We start from the raw sequence: 22966 nt of genomic DNA, 5'->3' as shown, positions 1-22966 counted from the left end.
AAGCGCTTTCTGTTTTCACCTTGCTCCACGGGCCAACTTTCCAGTAGGTTGTGTGCGGGCAGTCCCTGAGGAGGCACGGCCGGGTGCCAGGAGGGTGGGGCTCGGGGCAGCGGGTGTTGGCAGAGGAGGACTGAGCGGTGGCGGCGGCGGCAACGTACGGGCGCAGAGCCTGAGTGGAGGGCATGACGGAGCAGGAGACCATACGCTGCTGGTAGCCCACACCGCAGCTGGCAGAGCACTGAGCCACACACAGATACACACACACACTGACAGTTACTAACAAAGGCATGAGCAAATGTTTACACAGAGCACTAATATTAAACACAGACGTGGATTTCTTCCCTTGGGCCTCAGTGGTACTTATGTAGTATTAATGAGAATCAACCGTGTGACGCATTGTACGTGTCTTCTTCTCCTTATTAAGGTAATCTTTGTTGAAATATAGATTGTGGATGTTTCAACATTCAGTGATGTCCTGTGGAAATAATGTCTCTCCAAATTGGCAACTTTTCTAAGAAGCTAAGTTAAGAACAACAGTCCTGTTTTTAAGTTTGGGACACTGTATTTCCAGCAAATCTCACTGGATTTGAGGGGATCATTCAGATTTTTTGAGGCGGGATAGCACAGTATAAAGTACTTGGTCAGTGTGGATAGGATCACTAGCAAAACATTTTTAGCTACCTAAAAAAAACATCATTGGACGCTATACTAAGACCATTTTTACCACTTTACCTTGCTGTCAGAAAGCCTTTTCTGATAAGAAACTGTTGTTATTTAAGACAAATATCACTTGCTCCAAAGCAACCAGACTGCTTTGGTAAAATCAGTCAATTTTGCTTACAAAACTACTGTTTTGCCAGTGGAGTTGTTTAGAGAGAGTGATGTTTGGCTCATACAAGGTAGTTTTCCATTGAAAAAGGCTGTCTGACTGCGAGGTAAAGCAGTAAAAAGTTTTTTTTTAAATATAGCGTACATTGAAACTGATGTTGATTTTTTCAGGTGGACTTTTTTTGGGTGGCTAAAGTACTTTTTGCTGCTAACCCTGTTCATAGCAGTATATTGCTTCCTGCTGTTTCTCCAAGCAGGGAGAAACATCTACTGCAGGTAATACACTCCCTTTAAATGGTCTCTTGAATGGGTGGGAGGGTAAGACAAGCAATCTGGAGGTGCCACCTTTGGCACTGATAATTTAGGATAAGTATATTTCTCTATTTTTTGCATTTGCAGAAGAACAAAGATCAGCCTTTATTCCTACCTGCGACCACTCCCCTGTAATCCACACGTAATGGCAGGGGGCTGCTTTGCAGGGCTGGTGAGATGGTGGCTGGGACGCTGGTTCACAGTAATCATCCTGGATGGGTGTCATCCCCGGGCCCACGCACCCCACCTTCCTGCTCCTCATGCCTTCTCCACAGGTTGCATTACACTACAAGGAAAACGTAGCACAGGAAGAAATCAGTAAGAGTGAAGAAGAGTTGACAGAGGGGGGGCAGTGTTGTACTTTGAGGAACAGCATCACTGACTCCTCAGACTCCTGCTTGCCTCTTTAGCTCTCCAAAGGGACACTTAAAATGTTAGGTTTCACATAACGTTGTGTGACAAAGACAGCGTTTGCTTTCAAGGACAGCAATCCCAAACATGTGCTCTGGTTACCATAAAAGAAAAAAGTTACACTGGTTTCCCGCAGGACCATGATGGTTTATAGGAGCGCTTAAAAGTAATGATATGGACCAGAATCTTAAAATTAATTTATGTCAAATGTCTGCTGTGTGGATTTTATGACACTTTCTTTGTATTACATAAGAACCAAACAGATTTCAGGGCCAAACTGTGTAAGAAATGAGGCTGCAAGTTCTCGAGGCAACAAAGACAGGAATCTGAACACTGCAAACATTCCTGCAGCGGGAGAACAGAGCACTATGTCCCTACATGGTGCCTCTCTTTTATGCCTGACTTTCGAGGACAAAGCACAGGACATTAAAGAAAGACGAGCAAAAGAAAAAAAAAGCAGTCTGCTAGCGTGACACAGAGCAGTGATATTCAGCGGGACAAAAGCAATGATGGCCATCAGTACTTTGAGGTTTCATATGATAGTGACTGATGGCTATCAACAAAGCCCTCACGACTGACGCAAGAGAGCAAGGGTACCTGCAGGTCGTCCGTTTAATGGCGCAGAGGAAGAGCGGAGATCTCAGCCAATAAAAACCTTAATAAGACGGCTAAACATCTGCTCATCTGTCTCACGATGGGAGACTGAGAGGGAAAGGAAAGTGGGAGGGAGGTTGGGACAAGAGAGAAAGGATGAGTCTGTACTTACTTCCTCCCATTCGCCAGACACCCAAATGTAATGCGTGCACTCTGCAGTTTGGCATGGCCGGACGGTGGCAGGACGCTGGCGAGCATCACACAGATCCTCTCTGACCTGTCCACTGCCTTTGAGTCTGCAGTAAACATCTCGTCTCTGAACTCCGACTCCACAGGTGACAGAACACTAGTGAAACAGACACAGAACACACGTCTGATTGAGGAAATTTCAATTGATCGAAACTCAAATCATGGCGTACATATTTTTTCTTGTGTGTGTCATACAGCACAGTACACAAAAGGAGTAAAGAAGTAAATTTAATGGTATTCCGACCTCAGTTCTCTCATGAAGCAGATCTTAAAAGGAGCATTTTTTTCTTGTGTGATATTACAGAAGAAGCCCAGTTTACTTGTCACGAGGAGCACTACTCAGCCTGTATAAACAGTTTATATGTGTGATGTCCTCTGTAGCTCTGGAGGAAACTTTCTCATGTTTGAAAACATAACCCCAATGACTTGGACTTCAATCTTTTATCAGAAAGTCTGTGTAACAAACTTTAAAAGATGTGAGCATTTAAGTAATTTTTACCAAGGACTGTTGCTTTGATTCTGACTATTATTTTTAAACTTGTCTTTCTTAAGGGAAGTTCAACACTAAACACTAGAGCAACCCTTTAAAGTGAGGCCAGGGAATTACAGGATAACTGCACATTGAACTCCCCTTCATTTTTCCCAGTTTTGTTTAAGGCGTCCTCATTAGGGGATCTGACTCATAGTGAGTGAAATGATTCGCCTCAAACTTCTCATATACTAACACATATGTATGTATTTTGAATGTATTGAATGTATATATATGTATTGCATTTTTATCACATGAAGATGATTTTTCTTGGCAAGGTCTGGAGGGATCAGAGAAAGAGAAATTAATATGTATTTGCACTGGACTGATGTGGAAGAAAACCAAGAGTGTGCTGAGTGAGCATCTGTGATTTCAGTGAGTGGGTGACAATCATGAAGGGACATCAAGCAGAAAAACACAGACATGTCTTCTGGAGAATCTTTGAAATGTTTACTTGTCATAGAACATAGTGGCACATGAGGAAGCCATAAAACTAAGTAATGGTGTTTAAATGGCAAAATCTAATCTAAATTTTTGCTAACACTAATGTAGTACAAGTTCAAAGCATGTGTATATTCACTCGGTCTCAGGTATTTCTACTGGACCGGCAGTGTTATCGGACGAAGGGCCCGTTCAAGCCTGTGTGGGCCAATTGCTTGGCCCCCCAGAGGTGCAGATGCAATGCAGGGTCCTGAGCAATACACCCATCAAATGTGAAGTTGATTGGATAAATGCTTCTCAAGATACGCAGAGGACAATCATACACACAGACATGCATATAGATGGACAGAGATTCCTACTAGATTCCTACTAGTTCTGCTGAAGCATCACATTTTGGCCAAATGGCGCCAAATCTGTTATGGTCACTTGGACATCATATCTATGTTCACCAAATGTGGTTGCAATAGCAAAAAGCGTTCAGGAAATATGACATTTTTGATGAAATATAATATATATAATATAATTTGAGCAAACCTTGAGGGCCAGCAATAGCAAAACTGTATGCAATATCAAAAATCTGAAAAGTTACTTTTTCCAGCTTGGTCCAGAGATGTTCTGTACCAAATTGGTGACAAATGCTCAAAATCTTTAGGAGAAGTAGCGAAAAAAAAAAAAAGATTTGGACAAAATTCAACATGGAGGAAAATCAGCCGGGACACTTGAGACTGAGAGTCATGGTTAAAATATTTCAGGGTAAAATGTGTTTGCTGTTAAAGCGCAACCATCTGGCAAAATTGCACCAAATCTGGCATGGCTTTTCCTTGAGTCATCAGCAATACATCCACCAAGCGTGAAGTCGACTGGATGGACGGTTCTTTAGATATGCAAATTAGATACGTACAGACTGTATGTGTGGAGTGTATTTAATAAAATAAAGGTGTGTGTTTGACTGACTTTAACGTGACAGTGTTTTTGAATGCTTGTTTGGTCTGCAGTGTCACTGTTGTGGCTTTGATGCTCCCGTAATAAATCCAAAGCCAGTTTGTCGTTTCTTTGTGAGACGTACATCTGGGGTCACACAAAGGTCTATCTCTGACATCTCTTTGATGTGCTTTGAGAAGCATACCTGCATACTGAGGAAGCAGTCTGCGAGGCTCAAGCTGATCAGCCTGATTTCTCTCCGACTCTCCTACAGACCTCAAAGAGCAGCGCCAGGCCTCAGTGATTTCACACAGTCAGAAAATCTGCGCATTATACAGCGAGTATCAAATTCCCCAAAAACTTCCAGATGTATTTGTGTTGTTCGTGTCTCTCTGCAGTCGTGTGTTATCGTTGCAGCGAGGTCGAATGTGAACGGTCGAGTCCTTGAGTTTGGAAAGAGAACAAAAAGCACCATGGGAAATCTGACCTTCAGATCAAAAAAATGCTTTTTTTAAAACTTACAAAGCCTGAAAATAGAACCTGCTGTTAAAGTGATTATAGTCACTGTTAACTGCTGCAGCTAAAGAAACCTGATTCTCTATTGTACAAACGATCCGCAGCCCTTTTTATCAGAGACGGTGGAGACATCATAAAACTATAGATGAAAAATGAGGAGACTGTTATATGATTTCATGTTAGTGCTGAGTGAGCCCCGACAGACTTTAAAGGGTAATTTCACCCAAATTACTACTGAAGAGTTTTGTTGCAACACCACAAAAAAGAAAACCGGATCAGTATCATGTCAAAAGTTTATTGTTATAACAAAATGCTTTTCATATTCAAACTCTATATTTTCTTGTTATAAGAAGATAAGTTCATGTCATAACAAAATATTTTTACATGATAATAAAATATTTTCATGTGGTAACAAATATTTTCACGTTATTACGGCACACAAATTAATCACGTGATAACAAGAAACTTTTCTTGCAATAACAATGTAATATTTATCTTGTTATAACATAAAAAGTTTCATGTTATATTTCATGTTATTATATCATTATGACATTGTTATAATGTTACATAACCATGATGTGTTTCACATTACAACAAGATAAACAGCATTGTGTTAGAACAAGAAGTTTGTTGTTACCACATGATATGTTCATATGTGAAAATATTTGGTTATAACAATTCATTTTTCATGTTATAATGTAATGCTGATCAGTTTTTCCTTTTTCTGGTGTGGCAACACACCGCTGTGCATTACAAGACATGTTTTTCATTTACGTTTTGTGATCTAGCCACATAGGTAATTTTGTTTTCTGGTTGTGAGACACCCACCTTTGAGATTTTTTGCTGCCGCTGCAGCACAGTGGATTTTTCTTGAATTTAATTTTTTTTCCTGCTCCCAGCATTTACAAATGACATTTGAAAACTCCAGCAACAATGTGGCTTTTCAAAAACAATGTCTCATTTACTCTGGATAATCCACAAAACACAACTGTTTTCTTTGGAACTACTTTATAAGGACTCCTTTATAAAAACTGTTGACAGGCTGATCTGTGGATTATCCAGTGAAACGGGATCACTGTGTCTGAAAACAGATGTTGCTGATGATTCTTTAATGTATTTTCAATGTTGCATGTCCTACAAACAATGTTTGGTTCATCTCCACTGTATTAGGAGGAATGCAGACATCTCAGAGAAGGACATCTGACAAAATTCAGCAACCAAAGCCAATACTTAAAACTATCCACATAGCTGGATCGCTCTATCTAAAACTAGAATATATGTTTTAAAGCATTTTCAATGAATGTAGCAGCAATTTGCTGTTACATATTGCCCATTAAACCCCCAGTCAGACGTGAGTGAGAGGGCCAGGTAGCTGTGGAATAACTCAAACAGTGGGTGCTGAGGTTTCAAAGTTGTCACATGCATGGATATTAAGATATAAAACATGTCTTTATGCTCTAGTTGAGGATTTCATGGTTGCTGGTGGTATGTGGAGGAAGATGATTGCTTCCAGACACCGGTGAGGGAGAGAGTGAGAGGGGAGGAGGACACCCTCAAAGAGTGGGGAGTGGCAGGAGTCCTGTGGAGGGAGGCAGACGTGGGTCTTCACGGACCTTTAGGATTTAACAGTTACTTTGAAATGGAGGAGGAGGGATGTATTAGATTTTCAAACAGGAGATGGAACCATTTTTGAGAATATCTTGGAATATTTGTAAGGATGGGCAATCAGAAAAAAATGTTCTGCCAAAGGGAGAAAATATGTGTTTAATCAATATTTTTGTCTTAACAATGGATCGCATGAGTACTTGTATGTGAAAGAAGTCACTCACAATGATGAAACCACAAATAATTATTAAAAGATTGTTTGGTTTTCCAGCTTTTGTCACCACACTCACATTTGCTGCATTTATAGCAGGCAGCTGATTTCAGCGAATAAGCTCTACAAACCCACATTATGCTAGCTGCCAAGCACCAGTGCAGACAATGCAAAGGTAAGGACTAGTTGGTGAACATATTGGAGCATTTAGCAAGAGACCCAGATATATTTCTCAGAGGTTAGCAAAGAGCAAATGTGGAGCTAAAAGAAGAGTGAATATTGGATTTGCATTCATCTGATGGACACAAACGCCAATCCAGATGAATGCTAATGTTGCTCCATATTTCTGGAATGTGTAAATAAGCAACTGTTTGCTAACAAATTAGTGATATCAACTTAGTGAAAAATAAAAAAATATTTTGTCTTAACATTGGATTACATGAGTACTTGTGTGTGAAAGGACTCACTCATGGTGACCAACCCACAAATAATTACTGTATCACCACATAATGCGAGTCTTTATCTGCTGGATGAGTCAGTCGCAGAGGTGGGACTAAGTCACTGTTTTACAAGTTACAAGTTAGTCTCAAGTCTTGCACTAAAATCCAAAGTCCAGTCCTAAACCAAGACAGGCAAACCCCAAGTCATAATCCACTCTTCACCAAATCAAATGCCATTCTAACAACAGAACCTCAACTTACCGTTCTTTGTGCAACAATTAGATCAGAAACATAACGCTAGTTCTTCATGATTCTTACCTGCAACTTGGTTGGATGTTGTTGGACTTGTTTAAACAAAGTGGATCTGGAGAATTAAGTGTCGGCTTTCTGACGTTGGTTAATTCAGGAAATCAAGAGAAATTAATTGGTTTGTGGCACACTTTTGAAACTACATTTGAATTTGGGACAAGTTTGACTCCAGACTAAGTCATGTGGTAAATAGGCAGCAGACTGCTAACACATTAGCAATATCAACTTCAAAAATATGATATGTGAGTGTTGTGTTACCAGATGTTTCCCATGATATTGCAAGTTGAGGCAAACAATGCAAGCTCTTTGTACTTACTGTGTGTTTTTGAACACACAGTATGCTTGTTCCTCAGGGTAATCTGACAAAGCATGACAAAGAGCATGACAGTGCATTCCTCCTCTCAGTCTGCTCGATGGCATGTGATAAATTTGGTTGTGGATATTTTCCTCCCTGTGGGAGCTCAACGTGACTTTGAGCCAAAACTGTGTTGCAGCTGCATGTGTCTCCTCTTGGTAGTAGATACCACAGCTGTGTGGTCGGCTCCACGGTGACTGCGACCTCAAACCCCCAGCGACTCCTCTATGCATGGCCTTTGCCCCGCCAGTGTCTGGTTGCACTAATGTACAATGGAACAGAAACCTGCTGTGCTTCAGTACTTGTGTCATTCTTTACATCACACTTTCTTCTTATGTATGGGAGGTCAAGCTCAGCTGCATCAGCTGCAACTCTGGATTTCCATGTTAACTGTGTTTCATTACAGGGCAACTCCACCTGCACTGTTGTGCATGATCATGCTGTAAGAACGGCTGAACAGTGAACTGAACAAAGCAGTTTCAAACTGAATGAATATGAATGCTGTTCACTCCTGTTAACATCGCTCACGTTGTCACCTGATAAAAAGAAGTGCGATGCAGACTCGCAGCAGACAGAGAGACAGACAGAGAGAATATGGGCAGAAGTGTCAACATGATATTAAAATTTTCTCTAATCATGCAGATTGAAGTTTATGACCTACACTGCAGACTGGAGTCTGTTACAGTGAGAAGCTGACAGAAAGATGTGTGTTATATGCACTTGTCTGCCCTATATCGTCTATTCATCTCCTTGCAAGTCTCGTGCATTATGATGTGTTCAATTTGAACTGGGAAGTCGGAAATTCAGAGTTCTATGAGTTTTAGTTCAGCTAAAAGTCATGACTTTGCACTGATCGTAGATATATTATAAGGAACTAGTTAGTGAATGCAAAGATGGTGCCCATTCAGTCCAGTGAGAGATGCTCGCCTTGCAGGTAAGCCGAGAAAGTATCCTGGTGTTACTATCTATTTATACAGTCCACTGAATATTGCAATAGTGTTTCCCCTTTGCTCCCGCCTGTGAGTTCACACTAGACCCACAGATTTGACACTGTGATGACATCACAGATTTTTAAATATCTTTTTTTGGCATGAGGAAAAGAGTCATAATTGACCTTGTTTGCAGTTCGAGGTGTTTCGTCAAACATTTGTTTTATAGACATCTCTTTTATAATGGTGACTTATGGGAGAAACATACTTTTTGGGCCGGTGGGGAATTTTTCGCTGCAATACTGCAAGTGGCCACTGGGAATAATTGGCGGTAAGGCTAAGCAGCAATGCCCTGTCTAGTTCTGTTAAAAGTCTATGGCACTGATGCTCTTGCCTCCGTTAGCTTAGAGGGTTTATATGTGGGAATAACATCATACAGGAGCCTATGCCAAGTCACATGGGAAAATGTTTTTGGAAGGGCATGGGAAAATGCCATTTGACACTATGTACCTTAATTTGAATATTCATAATTGAATACATAAGGAACACTACTGGGAAGATAGAGAATGATATAAAAACCTCCCCTTAAAATGGACCAACCCTTTGAGACACCTAATTTAAATAGATAAATAAATCATTTGTATATAACATGCTGGTCAGTGTGTGGTCTGATGAAAAGCTTCAAAAGAAGAACTCTCTCAGCTGTGAAGCTGTACTAGTACACAAGTATTTGAACACTTTCTGAAGGTTTTAAACCTGACATCTAAATGTCAAGTGCACTACATAAACAGTTATACAAATCCAGCCTGTGGTGTTTGGTTCACACTTGAGGAAATGACACATTACTCTTGAACAAGAATAAACTGAGTGCTGATTGGACAGGTGCTCTGTGTGTACATGTCCTACATCTGCAGCCTCTGGGAAGTGTTTGTGCTTGTCTCTGTTACCGTCAGTACGGTCCCCGAGAGGCCAGACCCATTTTGTGAGCCCGGAGGAGACAGCGAGAAGAGCAAACATACCTCCCTCCACCTGTTGGCCTTCCAACTGGGGCATCCCCGCGCCCGGCAGGCCTTCTGCGTCCGCGGTCGAGGCAGATGACTGCAGTGCTCCTCCTCTATTTTGGTTTGGTTCTGATAAACACAGGCGATCTCCCGTTGCTTGGTCCCTCGACCACAACTCACTGAACACTGCAGAGGGGTAAAGGGGGATGGGTGGAGAATGAGAGAAAAGCAACGCATATTAGCAAACTCCTGTGGAAAATTATAGCTCATACTGACAGCAGTGGTATTATGCTGTAAGGGATCAAAATCTTCAGTGTAGTTTATGGGCTGTAGGCAAATTTCTTAATCACTTTAATAGCATTTTTGTTCAGTTCAAGACTTGTTTAGACCATTATGAAGACAATTTAAAACCTATTTTACAACTACAAAAATGTGTATATGAAAAGTTCATCAGTTCTCAGTGCAGAATAAACCAGTAATGCTAACCAACTAGTAGTGCAGAGAGTATTGGTTCCACATGGTTTTATTTTGTAGTTTTGTTTCAGGAGACAAGTTAAATAAACTTAATAAAAGTAATGTTAACTTTATAACTCTAATCAATTTTCAAAATCCTTTTTAAGGCATATACATACATTTTAAGTCCTAAAATTCAGATTATCTGAAAAGAAACATTGCTGTTGAATATTTAAATCCAGAGAATGTAGACATAATATGCAGCACACATGCAGCATTTAGACCTCCACCCACTGTGCTCCCAACAGCTTCCTTGCTTGAATTTCATGGCCAATTGAACACCCTGCAAACAAATTTAACCAAGCAACTTAACAGAGTTCGCCAAAACCTTTTTGACAAACACTCAAACTGCTGGAATCCAGCCAGCTATTTAACCTGTAAACAGAGGAATTACTTCTAGAGCTGCTGTGAACGGCTGAGGCCGAGGCAAGAGGAAGAAAGGAACGTAACATGGATGCATGTGCATGGCGAGACAATCATCTGGTACAAATAAGGAACCTACAAATACTTCAGGAAAGCTAGAGAGAGAAAAAAAATGCAATGAATAAAAACCAGACACCCTGATGAAAGCTCTGAAAAAGGCCTGAGATTGTAGATGAAAATATTCTAGAGTCTTCGGCCCCGATGAGGCCAGACAGCAATTAGGGTGCCCGCTATTTCTGCTTGACGAGTGAGCGCCCCCATACAAAGCCACTCCAAAAATGGGGTGCTGGAATCGAATACACAAGACGAGAAGAGTTTGTCTTAGCATATTTTCCAGTCCAGATAATAAACATAATATTGCATTGTCCTCTAATTATGATCTCAGAAAGTTGCATAACACCAAACACATGATTTTTTTTTCCTATGGGCTCATCATACAACAGATGATGGAAAGAAAGAACCTGACTTTGCAAATGTCTTCAGGATTTTGTTTTTTTTATTTCTCCAGTTTCCAGGAGCTGGATAGTTAAGAATATCTGCTGTTCAAGGTTTTCAAATCTATTTGAACCCTTCTAACAAAGCCACCTCCAGCCTTTTCTTCTTAAGTGTGGTGCAGGGCTGTGGTTGACACTGCACACACATGCATCATACACGTTGTAATTACCAAGGCATTTTAAACATAGGGCTGGCTCAGCTGACGGAGAACATCAAAGCCGAGGCCAGGGCTGAGTGACTAGTCCCTGAGCATGGCAGATTCACATACCCGCTGCACACACTCACTCAAAAATGATAACAGAACTCCCTCTACCTCAGACGAGAGCAGAGACAGGCAAACATGTTGGGGGGTGGAGGGGGTGAGGATGAGGCGGAGGGCTAGCCCCTCCTTGCTGCTGTAAAAGCAGGAGGGGAAAAAAAAAGAGAAAGAGGAAAAAAAAAGGGAGGAAGAAAGGAAATCGCAGCCATACGGGCTGCGCTCCCCCGGCTGAACTGTATCTGCATTTTTAACGGTGGGAGAAAAAGACGCTATATGAAGAGGTGCTCCTCCCTCCACCCTGCCAACCTCATCTGTCAGCCATTAGTTAATCAGGGCTGGTAACGCAGAGCGCAGAGAGCTGGCACCGCTCGTGGGACCAGAGGACAGCTTCACCTCAGAGAGCAAGAAGAGGGCAAGGACTCAGGGACCTCTGCTTCACCGAGCCACAGCTGGGCTGCTTCACTCAGCAGCACCCACTCAGGTAAGACTGTTCCACTTATCACTTAACTTCAGACGCTACAAGTGTGACAAGTTAATGCCTCTTTAGTTTAAAAAAGTGGCGCATGCACTTGGGGAATGTGAATTTTAAAATGAAAGTTTGATAGCGTGTGTCTGAATATTAAAAAGACAAATCATGATAGCTTTTGTGCTTTATTTGAACTGCTGTATCTGTCATAATAAGTCTAAAAAAGTTATGTTCTGATGTTACTCTAATGTGGTGTTTGAGATTGTTTAAATATATGAAAAAATTGTCAAGTTCACTTTAACTTGAAGGAGAAGACAAACTCCTTGAGGAAAAAAAATGCATAAATCAACAGGTCTCATGGGAAAGGAAACCCTCTTGAGGTACAGATTTGCCCTCCCACGTTGTCCCTGCAATTAATTTCACATGATTAGGTGGGTTAAATCTAGCATAATCCGGTGAGGTTCATCTAGGCATAATGTGGATTACTTTAAAAAGGAATGAGTCACCCCCGCTTTAGATTTGGCACAAAGTTGAAAATCGGCCAAGCAAAACAGCTTTTGTGGTACGAGCAGAACAGAAGAGGCATAATTGATATTTAAAGCCATACGTAATGAACAACCGGCTCTTAATTATTCTACTTAGTGGCTCCAGAGTGGCATTCTTGATTTGATAGTGTTTCACAGTTCTGGAACAAATCACATAATTGAGTGCGAAACCAGACCCAGCTAATTCATGCCTTTTCTGTACACTATAAAACCATAAAACAGCCTTGAGAGGTTTGAACAAAGATATCTGAATTTGATTATATTAACAAAATATGATCTCACACAGACATATTTCTCATTCTAACAGCATAATCAGACTAATCTCAGACGCTTTTTTTGAGCATTTATGTCTTTGCCTTTTTACTGGCAGGCAGCAACTTGGAGCTGACCCCACCCACCGCTCCACTGTGAACAGGTAAGCCAATGAGACACATGGAAACTTTTAGGCATCCAGGAGAAACTCGACTCGAGTTTAAATATCTGTCACTCAGCCAATATGGCAATCAAATCAGCTAATACAGCACAATACCTCACAGAGAGAAGGTAAATTCCACGAAACCAACCAAACCTTTTGGCTGATGATCAAAACTCCTTTGTGTAAAGGTGCATTTATTTGATCACTGATCACTATGGCAACTCAAGCAAAGCAAAACATTTATTACAGTGAGAACTGTAATTATGTTATTAAAGTCTTGTTCTGTGATAAAAGCCGAATTTGAAAAAAAAAGGTTTATCTTTGGGCTTAGAAATCAAAAAGACTCCCATCAGTTTTCAGTGCAAATGTGTTTTTTTCATGTGTGGCAAAGTCAGTTTTTCACTTATCCCTGTACAAACTGTCTCATTCATTAGCAGTTATCAAGTAACAACAAAGACTGCATTTAATTAAATGTTTAAACTAGGGCTCCTACGTGTATACAAATGTCTGAAAACTGTGAAAAATATCCATTCCAGTTCTTCAGAGCCCAAAGCGATGTCCTTAAATGTCTCGTTTTGTCAGTCCCAAACCCAAAGATATTCAGTTTAATATGATAATAAACTTAAAAAAGCAGGAATTCCCTCAAAACTGAAAACTGAAATTTGGGAAATTTGGGAAATTTGAAGCTGGAAAACAAAATTTTCTGCTATTTCTGCATGGAAAAATTACTTTAACAATTAATAGATAATCTAAATAGTTCATCATTTAAATTCTTTTTTTACCACTTGCCCTGTCAGGCAAGTGAGTTGCCAGATTTATTAGCCCGACATGGCATTATACTTGCCCAGGCCATCCTTATCGTTGAGTCCTGCTCATCAACATCATAATGTATTTGCCAAATGTCAGATTTTGCCAGATCAGTGATTACAGCTGCAACGATTAATTGATTAGTTGTCGACTATTAAATTAATCAGCAAGAATATTAAAAATCAGTTTATTGTTTAACTTTTTTAAGAAAAAAAAAGTCTAAATTCTCTGATTCCAGCTTCTTGAACATGAATATTTTCTGGTTTCTTCACCTCCTCCATGACAGTAAACTGAATATCTTTGGGTTGTGGACAAAACAAGACATTTGATGACATCCTGTTGAACTTTGGAAAACACTAACTGACATTTTTCACCATTTTCTGACTAAATAACTAATAATTATTTGAGAAGATAATCAGCAAATTAATTGACAGTGAAAAAACTGTTGCAGCCTAATCGGTAATAAAGATATGTGTGTTTAATATTATTGTCTGACATGCTGGTTTATTACAGTAGAATGAAACCAACTGCATTATGAAACAAAGTCTGCCCATAGAACCACAGCCAAGTTAGTAATACACCATGAAAGTTCAGAAGAAATGATGCATTATTACTAAAAAGCAATTCAGACCACAAAGTGTTTCGTTCCATGTTTCCTATATTTAGCGGTTCTAAGTGAGACCATATCTTAAAATGTGAGAGCCAAGGTCAAATTCCGATCACATTGCAGCACGTTTGCAATGCAAGAGGATAGTAATACCAAGCATATGGTAACTGTAGTTACATCGACTCTTCAAAGGAGCTGAGTGTTGACCCGGAGCAAGAACAAACTTGCAAGTGTAGACTGTGAAGGGTGTGTAGAATTATACCCTGGGCTCCATGTTGTCAAGGCTGTGAGATACAGAGTCTTCAAACAAAAGGAAACTGCTCTACTGGGTCAACCAGACTCATGCAAAATCTCAATTTATCTGCACACAAGCAAGCAGTTAAAGCTGGGAACTGAATGCACTTTAAGATAGTGTCATGTCGTTTGCATCACCATGTTCTCTGATGCGCAGATTAAACTGCAAATCACAAAAAGGAGACAAGAGGGGGGAGGAAGATAAAGTGTCACAGAACATCCAGGCTTCTTTTCTGTTCACTGGTTCTTGTTTTGCAGTGAAGTTTCAAAGACAGAAGTCAAAACAACACATGTTGTCAACATGGGAACAGCTGGTAAGAGCGGCGTCATGGGGCAGAGGAATGTCAAGAGTCATAGATCTTTTATCCATCAGGCCAAAATAGCCACCCAGACTTGTTTGAAACCACACACAGGAGCAGTGTGAAATCTTAACACATCTAACGCTAACCTTTACTAACTTTAGACATTTAGATGCTTTGAACTATTGGAATAACATGATGAATTCAGACAAAGTATATGCAAATATATCCACATGCAAAATCTAGACACAATGATGAATTTCAGATGTGACAAGTTGGTTTTGCTGTATTTTTCATCCAGGGATGGGACTGATTGTAAGATGTGGAAATAATTTCCTGTCCCTGTCAATGCAGTTCCTGACAGCTGCAGGAGCTGCAGCGTATTTCTGATTGGCTAAAACTAAACGGAACTTCATGCCAAAATATGACTTTGCCATCTTAAAAGAGTTAAATAAACAGCCGGTTGAGTAGGCATATACAGTTTCTTCAGCACGGCTTCCTTTTTAAGTCAACACCACTCAGAAAAGATACACCATGCAACCATAAGTCAAAACGAAATGACAAAACAGGCAAGTTTTTCCGTCTGTCTAAACATTCCACTCAGGGCTTTTTCCATTACTATGTTATACTGAGACATCCAGCGCTGCTGCAGATGTGGAAATGAGGAATCACACTAGCAAAGATAGAAAAAAGGAAATTCTTGATGACAGAATTTGAAAAATACAAACAGCAGGCCAGCCGTGAAGTTATAAAGTGGTGACCTTTGACACAGGACATTCACGTCTAACTCCGTCTTCCTGCTAAATGTTACACAGCTGCTTTTCCAATCTGTCATAGCAAACAGCTCGCCACAGCTTGCATATGAGGAAGCATGGAAAAGATCAAAAAAAGTGAGAGATCCTGAGCTTGCACTTACATTTACAAGAAAAAAGCTGCAAATATAAAACGAGTGATCCAAGACAACAATGTTTCTGTAGTGGAAAATCCACACCTGCTATGCATGCATCTCATTATCACATATCCACAGGCAGAACACTATGCACAATATTCATTTTAAAGCTGTGATATAGAAGTGATAGGGAGCTATTTCGAGTGCAATTCTCAGTGTTAATCAAAATAATTGTTTTTTTATACCTTTTCAACCCCAAACCCTTCTTCGAAGTGCTGCTAAATCTGTGTCTGATCTCAGCCATGTCCACAGGTGATACCAAGACTTGATGTGGCACGAATGCCTCCACCACCCTCCAGCTGTTCTCATGTTGAGGCACTGCACTGACATGATGAGTTGATATGAAGCCATACTAAATAATAAGTACATCAAAAAACAAAAATTAGTTTTACATTTTTTGAAAACATTTGTCCATAACATCTCCCAGAGCACACTGAGCTTTACAAAATATAAAATATATAGAGCTGCCAAGGTAAGTCGATTAGTCAATCATTATCTCAGGGGACTTTTCAAATAGAGCAGACTGTACTTTTTAGAATCCAAACTGTTGCCACCAAGAGGAAGCACTGAAGCGACTGTGGTGAGGAAGAAATTGTGAGGAGTTGCTGCTTTAATTGTCTTACATGATAGCCAATTCAATATTGTGGAGTTCTGGAACATGTAGAACATGTCGAACAGCTTTACTGTCAGGTCAACACGTTTTGGCTTTGGCTTTCATCAGGGTCATCAGGGATGAAAGCCAAAACTGAAATGCATTGGTCTGAAAACAAGGTGTTTGACACTGGAGTTTTACTTCTTGATTCCATTCTCCGTGCATCCCTACTCAAGAAAATAACTGTCATCATTTGCAGCACTAAAAATATACAGTGCACAAATACTAAAGGGTTAGGGTTAGGGTTAGTTGCTAGACTGAAGGGACTGACGAAATAAGATGAATAGTGCATCAGGCACTGACTGACATACTGGAATTTCCTCACATCTGTGGACCAGTGTCCCTGCTAACACAGAACGATGAACCATTACATACAGACCTGACAGGCGGCTAACTTGCATGGAGCGTACAGCACACAGTCAAATAATAGGATACGAGTGGTAATGAAAGACTATTAGCTCCCGGCTACTTAAAGTGTTCTAGAACACCCAATCTATCACTGTCTCTCCTACAAGAGGGGAAAAAATCTCTTTGACGAGTGCCACAAACTCCATTTCACTCCATCAACTTGATAGCATCGACAGGCCCAGACAGGACCAGGCCCCATCGAGTCTGACGTGGTCGCCTCATGTGAGAAGAATATATGTTGAAGTGGCGTCTAAGAAGCGACTCCTAGAGGCTTAAAAGCACTTTATGATAACGTGACTGATGAGTTGAGGAAAAGCAGGCGCTCTGTGCCTACGTCAAAGCCAGGACGTGTTCCCTATCATTCGATGAGCCTGGTGTAGACCGACCTAAATGCTTCCAGACTTTCACGCCCTGTCACCTCTCATTTGATCTTACTACATCTGCTCCCAGCTCAGATCACCCACAAAATGCCCTCACTAGATGGGGGTCCTCTCTTAATTTCTTCCCATGCCTTGCACAACTCAGCAAGGCACGGGAAGATGAGGGTTCGCTCCTACAGGTACAACTTTAATGTAATCTTTTAACGGCTCTCTAGGCTACGATAAATTGCGAGGATGTTTGTGCAAGCGCTGGCAAAGAAAATCTATATTACAGTGTGCAATATGTTAAACTTATCAGCATGCTATCCAACTGCTTGACCTTCCATGCCTAATGTGAAATCCATGCTGTGATCCAAATATTTTGAATCTTCAGATAACATCTTGCAGCATCTGGTTTTCTGCCTCCCAGGTCTTAACAGTTTGCCAAAATCTGTGGGCCACAATGTTTGACTTTTAACCAGCAAATCATCAACTCAACTATTTTGCTTTCTCTCAAAGGCCGAAACGAAACATTATCTCCCTGCTCAGATTTAAATTAAAGCCATGACAAGAACCATGCTGCTCGTGGAGGAGGACCAAGCGATGGGGGGGAGGGGAGACCTTCCACTTCCAGCCACCGCTTCGATTGCTCACACTCCACTTGGCATATGGGCAGGATCAGGAAACACAAGCCCAATGATGTCACGACCGACTGACCCTAAGGTGACAGGTTTGGAGAATGTTCATGCCCGCTGGCCCTCAGGCCAAAGTCAAGTATGTCAATGTTGTGCATGTGGGTTTCATTTGAAGCAGCATGATTAGCTCACAGACGCTCGACCGTGATCCCCCTCCATGGGAAAGCCGCTCTCGACAGGAAACGGTATGTTTTTGTTAGCAACAAACAGGCATAAATTACTAAAATGGTGCCTCGGTTTCCAATTCATCACACACAGTCTTATTGTTGCTGCTTGCACATATTTGACATCGACACTGCTTTTTTAAGGTAATCACCATTAGTTAATGATATTTATGTTCCTGTTGAACTATGTGTCTGCAATCCTAAATGTGTGCAATAAATGTGATAATTGTTTTGTGTCTTTTCTTTATTATACGTTGCAAATGTGTTTTGATGACCTATGTTTGGAAAATGAATACACTGTAACTATGACAATCATTAATTTAGAGTTACTGAAGCTGTCACTACAATATTTGAAATGAAGATTGCAGGCGGAGTGTTTTTGAAAGACACACTAAAGTAAGATTTATAATAGGGGACACAGGGGACATAATAAGGGTGTCACGATTCTCCAAATCCACAAATCAATTTGACTTTCGATTTTAAGGTCAAGGTCAATTGAATTCAATTCAATTTTTCAATTTAAACATTTTTTTAAGCACTGACAGTTATGCCATTGTTAGATCATTGAGTCTCACTTTGTAAAGATCAACAGATCATTGGTTTTATGCCCTGTCAACTGACATATACATTTTCAAATTCATCTTTAAGACTGTCTATATATTATCAAGTGTGATATGACAGCTGGTAGCCAACACTGTGTCATCTTTTTTTTTTCTTCGGACATGCACCGGATGCTGCAAGTAGGCGGGGATGGAAAGAAAAAAAATCTGGGACAATTCTAGATGCTACATTTTGATATGACATCCCTTTTTGTAAATACTGTCAAGATGGTAGTATATCATAATTAATAAAGCCATTTCCCTGTTCGCAAATCTTTAGCTTTATTGCCAGGAATGTAGCCTGCCTCTAAAACATTAAATATTGAAAAAATAGCTTGGTTAAATGGCTTACAAGTAATGGTATCAGTGCAATAATAAATGTGTTACTACATAAACTACATTACCAATAGGGGATTAAACAACATACATTAACAAGGGCTTTTGGAGCGAGAATATTGAGCATGGATGAGATACATTTTTGCAAGAATGTATTTGATAAATAAGGTTTCATTCATGAGCTACTGCTGCAAAACTGATGTGATTGATATTGTTTGGTGTTTTTATTTAAATATTTTGGGGACGCCACCGACAGAAAAGGCCATTACATAAGGTAAGATGCCCTCTGAAGCCATGAGAAATATTATGACATGGTTACGTAACACAAGAAGCCCTTCTCTGACCTCTAACAGAGCATCTGCACCTGAACACTTGTCATTTAACTGGGACAATAGTATTCATTTTTGGTTCTATAAAATGATTAAAAAGTTAAAAAACAGTATGAAGGATTCTTGTGTTCTTTGATAGAAGGAGCATGATTCAATAACTGCTGCCAGCCTCTCGTTTAAGTTTAAGCATTTTGATCAACACCTAATGGTGCATGTAGGCTAAACTGTTGCTCTATATAAAGTTATATTTAATGAATGCTTGGTTATTTAAAGATTTTGTATTGCATAATATAGTGATATGCAGCATTATCAAATGTGCACACTCTCTTTTTTCTTTCCTGACATGTACTTTTTTTCAGCACCTTTTAAACTTTTTGCTATTTTGAGTTGAAGCCTGTAGTAACATATTTACTTAAAGTCCTACATTATCTGAATATACTTCCTGATATTATTTCTCATACAGTTGCTTTAAAAAGCCATTTTAATGTGTTTTCCTTCAGTGATTTACAAAAAGCAAGATAATGTCAACTACATAATTCAATCAATTCTGTAAATACTGGCATTCCAGGGCTTTCTTTTGGATCTCCTCAACCAAACAACCCGCGCCAGCATGAATTAATACCAATTATTGTTGTAGTAAAAGTAATACTCCAGCGGTCCCCTGCCAAATGCATTACAGAGAGCTCCATTAATGCAATGGTAAACAGATGTGCCACCCAGCGCCAAAGTTTGATTTGGACTGTGTCTGTTTTCTCCGGGGAGATTACTAAAAAAATGTTTAAAAAAATGCATAAAAGGGGAACGCCTGCAGTGTTTTTACACTACATTATTCAGAGGTATGTAAAGTACTACAGATACTATAGAGGGAGATTTTAAGTACGCCTTGAAAGACTTAATTATTTCAAGGATTACTGAAAAACAGAGTGAAGTCAATTGAGGGTCAAATACCAAAATACCACATAATGACCCACAAGTTAAGTCTTTGCCATGAGCTGTTTACATTAAGTCATCTACACACTATATACTACATAAAACTGCATGTTTATTACTTGTTTATTAGTATACTATGAAGATATTGTATATGAAAGAATAACTGTTGTTTCTAAATGAATACTGTTCCCCTGTTAAAGCAATAAACTATATATTTTTTACTATTTTTCAGTGTGCTGTGTCTTATTTTCACATATTGTGAGGCTGCTCCCTGGAGAGGTGTCTGCAGGATTTATATGTGTTTATAACCTAACAGCAGCATAAATTGTGCTCTTTCTTTAGAGTACAAAGCCATTACTAAAGTGTTAAAAGTACAGTCCTGTGTTTTGTTTGTCAGTCAAATATTGCATTGAGAAACAACACAAATTTCACAGTTATGTTTCTTTAATAATCTTTACAATGGGAAAACGCTAATTCAACATGTTTATGTATTTTTGCACGTGGATGAAATAAATAGCAAAAAGAACAACAACGAACCAAAATATGCAAAATAAAAATAGAGTTGCTCCCTTGAGTTTGGCAACTTTGCACCACAGGCTTTTAAAAACATGAAGGACTGGGAGAGAAACTGCCACGGCTGAGGAGTCTTGGTTGTAGTGGAAGTCTTGGTTGAGAGTGACACATGCACACACACACACGCGCACAAACACACACACAGCGAGAGAAGCAAAGAAACAAAGGAGGAGGCTGCAGACGTTCTCACTGAGAGAACATCGATGTAAATAAAGACCCAACTGCAACACATCACCTGAAATATGTGTCATGATAAGTTTATGTTGCCTTAACCAAAATGTCATTCAGGGTGCTTCACATGTCACATTTTAAAACTGGTCGCTAATTGTTTGTAGGAGTTTGAATCTGCAAAGCTGCACAGCCACTGCAGAGTGCCTGACACATGCTCAGAGTGCATACAGCAAGAGAACTGTGGATCCTGCATTGAGTGAGAGCTGAAAGTTTGGCTGGTGCACACTAGAGGATTTTCAGATTTTTACTCATCTTAAAAATGTGAGGGACCACAGATATAACAACAGCTTTCTTAATTTTTTAAATCATATTTTAATCGTAGGTCTATCTGTGGGAACACAGTACACTGCATGCCCACTACATGAGATACCCCTGAAATAGTCACAAAACTACATGGCACAAAAAACTACTTTGGTAGGTTGAGGACAGAAACTTGCATGATAAAACTAAGACTTCAGAAAAGTGCTACGTTTTGCACCAAAAGAAAAGGAAAGCTGGCTCCAAAGACTCAGAATGGAGAATCAGAATGGTCTATACATTTTGCAGCACAAGCTGGAGATTTTAAAATAATGTTTAAATGTTGGTCTCAGAGAGTCCTAGTGCAAGCTACTGCTGCAACATTTGGTTGGTGGCGCCTCACTCCCATCGCCTATTGCAGGTTTCTGCTGTTCCCTTCACGCAAGTTATAAAAATCAAACATGTTTTGAAATCGGGAGACTTCAATCAGGCTAGTAACATTAAGATTATGTCTACAAACACCTCCCTGATCGTCATGAGGGGTGATTCACACCCAAACTATTCCTAATTTTCCTCTAGTCTGGCCAGCATAAGTTGTCACTTGAAACTCTGAACCGACCTTAAAGAGTAACTTCATACCTGTTGAACCTCAGCCGTATTTCCACTATATGATAAGACTCGACTCGCTTTTGGTACTTCGACTTCATAGTGCTCCCTCAACATAGCCGGGGGTGATCGTCATAGCAACGCTCTTCCAGCAGTGGGGAAACAACACACACAGGTTTGGTCTTGAGAAGCTGCAGCAATTATCCACTGACAAACTGCAACCTATGCTGTACATTTACTATTAAGCTGACAACTTTACTGCTCAACCTTTTCTCTGCTCTGCTGCATTCACTGTCACTCTCCGCTGCTCACTCTTTCTCTCTCCCTCTTTCTCTCAACCCCTCAACCACTGCACACACAAAAAAGAAGCTGCGCCACTCTTTTCAGAGGATATGGAGGGTTTGTGTTCTTGATACGTCTTCGTCAATAAACCATGACGCAATTTAGTTGGCTGGCCTGTTTAAGTGAATGAAAAACTGTGGTTGCTAGCTTGGCTATTTAAAAATGCCCAGTTTGTGCAGGACGTCCCGTGTCATGCACCTTTTAGAATCGGCTCAACCTGCTTGGAACCTTGACTGAAGCGATACCAAATAAAGTACCAGGTACCAGGTATTACCTCCAATAGAACATGTTCTAAAAAACGAGTCAAGTCAAGCTGTATCATGTCGTGGAAATGCAGCTTTGGATGCAGACAGAAGTGTGCCTGGTTGCACCTGTAACCCAAACTCTCAGTGATGTCATGGTATACTGATACACCCTGGAGAAAGCCTCTACATCACTGAAGCAAAGTGAAGGGTTAAACCCCTGAGTGTCAGGTCAACAGTTTCCTGCTAGCCAGGTGATTGCAGACACTGACTGAAGTGGCAAGTGGGCTTTTTTTTTTTTTTGCATATTGTAAAAGGCCTGACCAGTCGTACTCGGGTGACATGTGTGTACAATGACAAATAATTCAAGTTCAGTGTTACATCAGTCTAAACTGAAACAAAACATTAAAGCTGCAACAATTAATAATCTATTGTAAACAAATAAATAAGTTTAATTTGAAAAAAAAAAAAAAAAATCCTTCAGAAATACAAAAACTGGCCAAAAGAAAAAAGAGACACAGCAACAAATGACTTTATAAG

At 40.1% G+C, this 22966-nt stretch overlaps 1 protein-coding gene across 2 annotated transcripts in view; it reads right to left on the bottom strand.

The window, feature by feature from the left end:
- LOC146316839 (A disintegrin and metalloproteinase with thrombospondin motifs 20) overlaps window positions 1-22966 on the bottom strand; it is a 107226-nt gene that overhangs the window by 7483 nt on the left and 76777 nt on the right. For both annotated transcript variants that reach the window (XM_084735143.1, XM_084735142.1), the window contains 4 exons: window positions 9670-9837; window positions 2318-2491; window positions 1256-1426; window positions 20-238 (listed from right to left, as the gene is read on the bottom strand). In XM_084735143.1, the coding sequence (XP_084591269.1) occupies window positions 20-238; window positions 1256-1426; window positions 2318-2491; window positions 9670-9837 (732 nt within the window). The remainder of the gene's footprint in view (window positions 1-19; window positions 239-1255; window positions 1427-2317; window positions 2492-9669; window positions 9838-22966) is intronic.

This window comes from Lutjanus erythropterus, chromosome 13 (assembly GCF_056507025.1).
Source record: "Lutjanus erythropterus isolate fLutEry1 chromosome 13, fLutEry1.hap2, whole genome shotgun sequence".
Taxonomy (NCBI): Eukaryota; Metazoa; Chordata; class Actinopteri; order Lutjaniformes; family Lutjanidae; genus Lutjanus; species Lutjanus erythropterus.
This window is presented reverse-complemented; position numbering and strand designations above follow the sequence as displayed.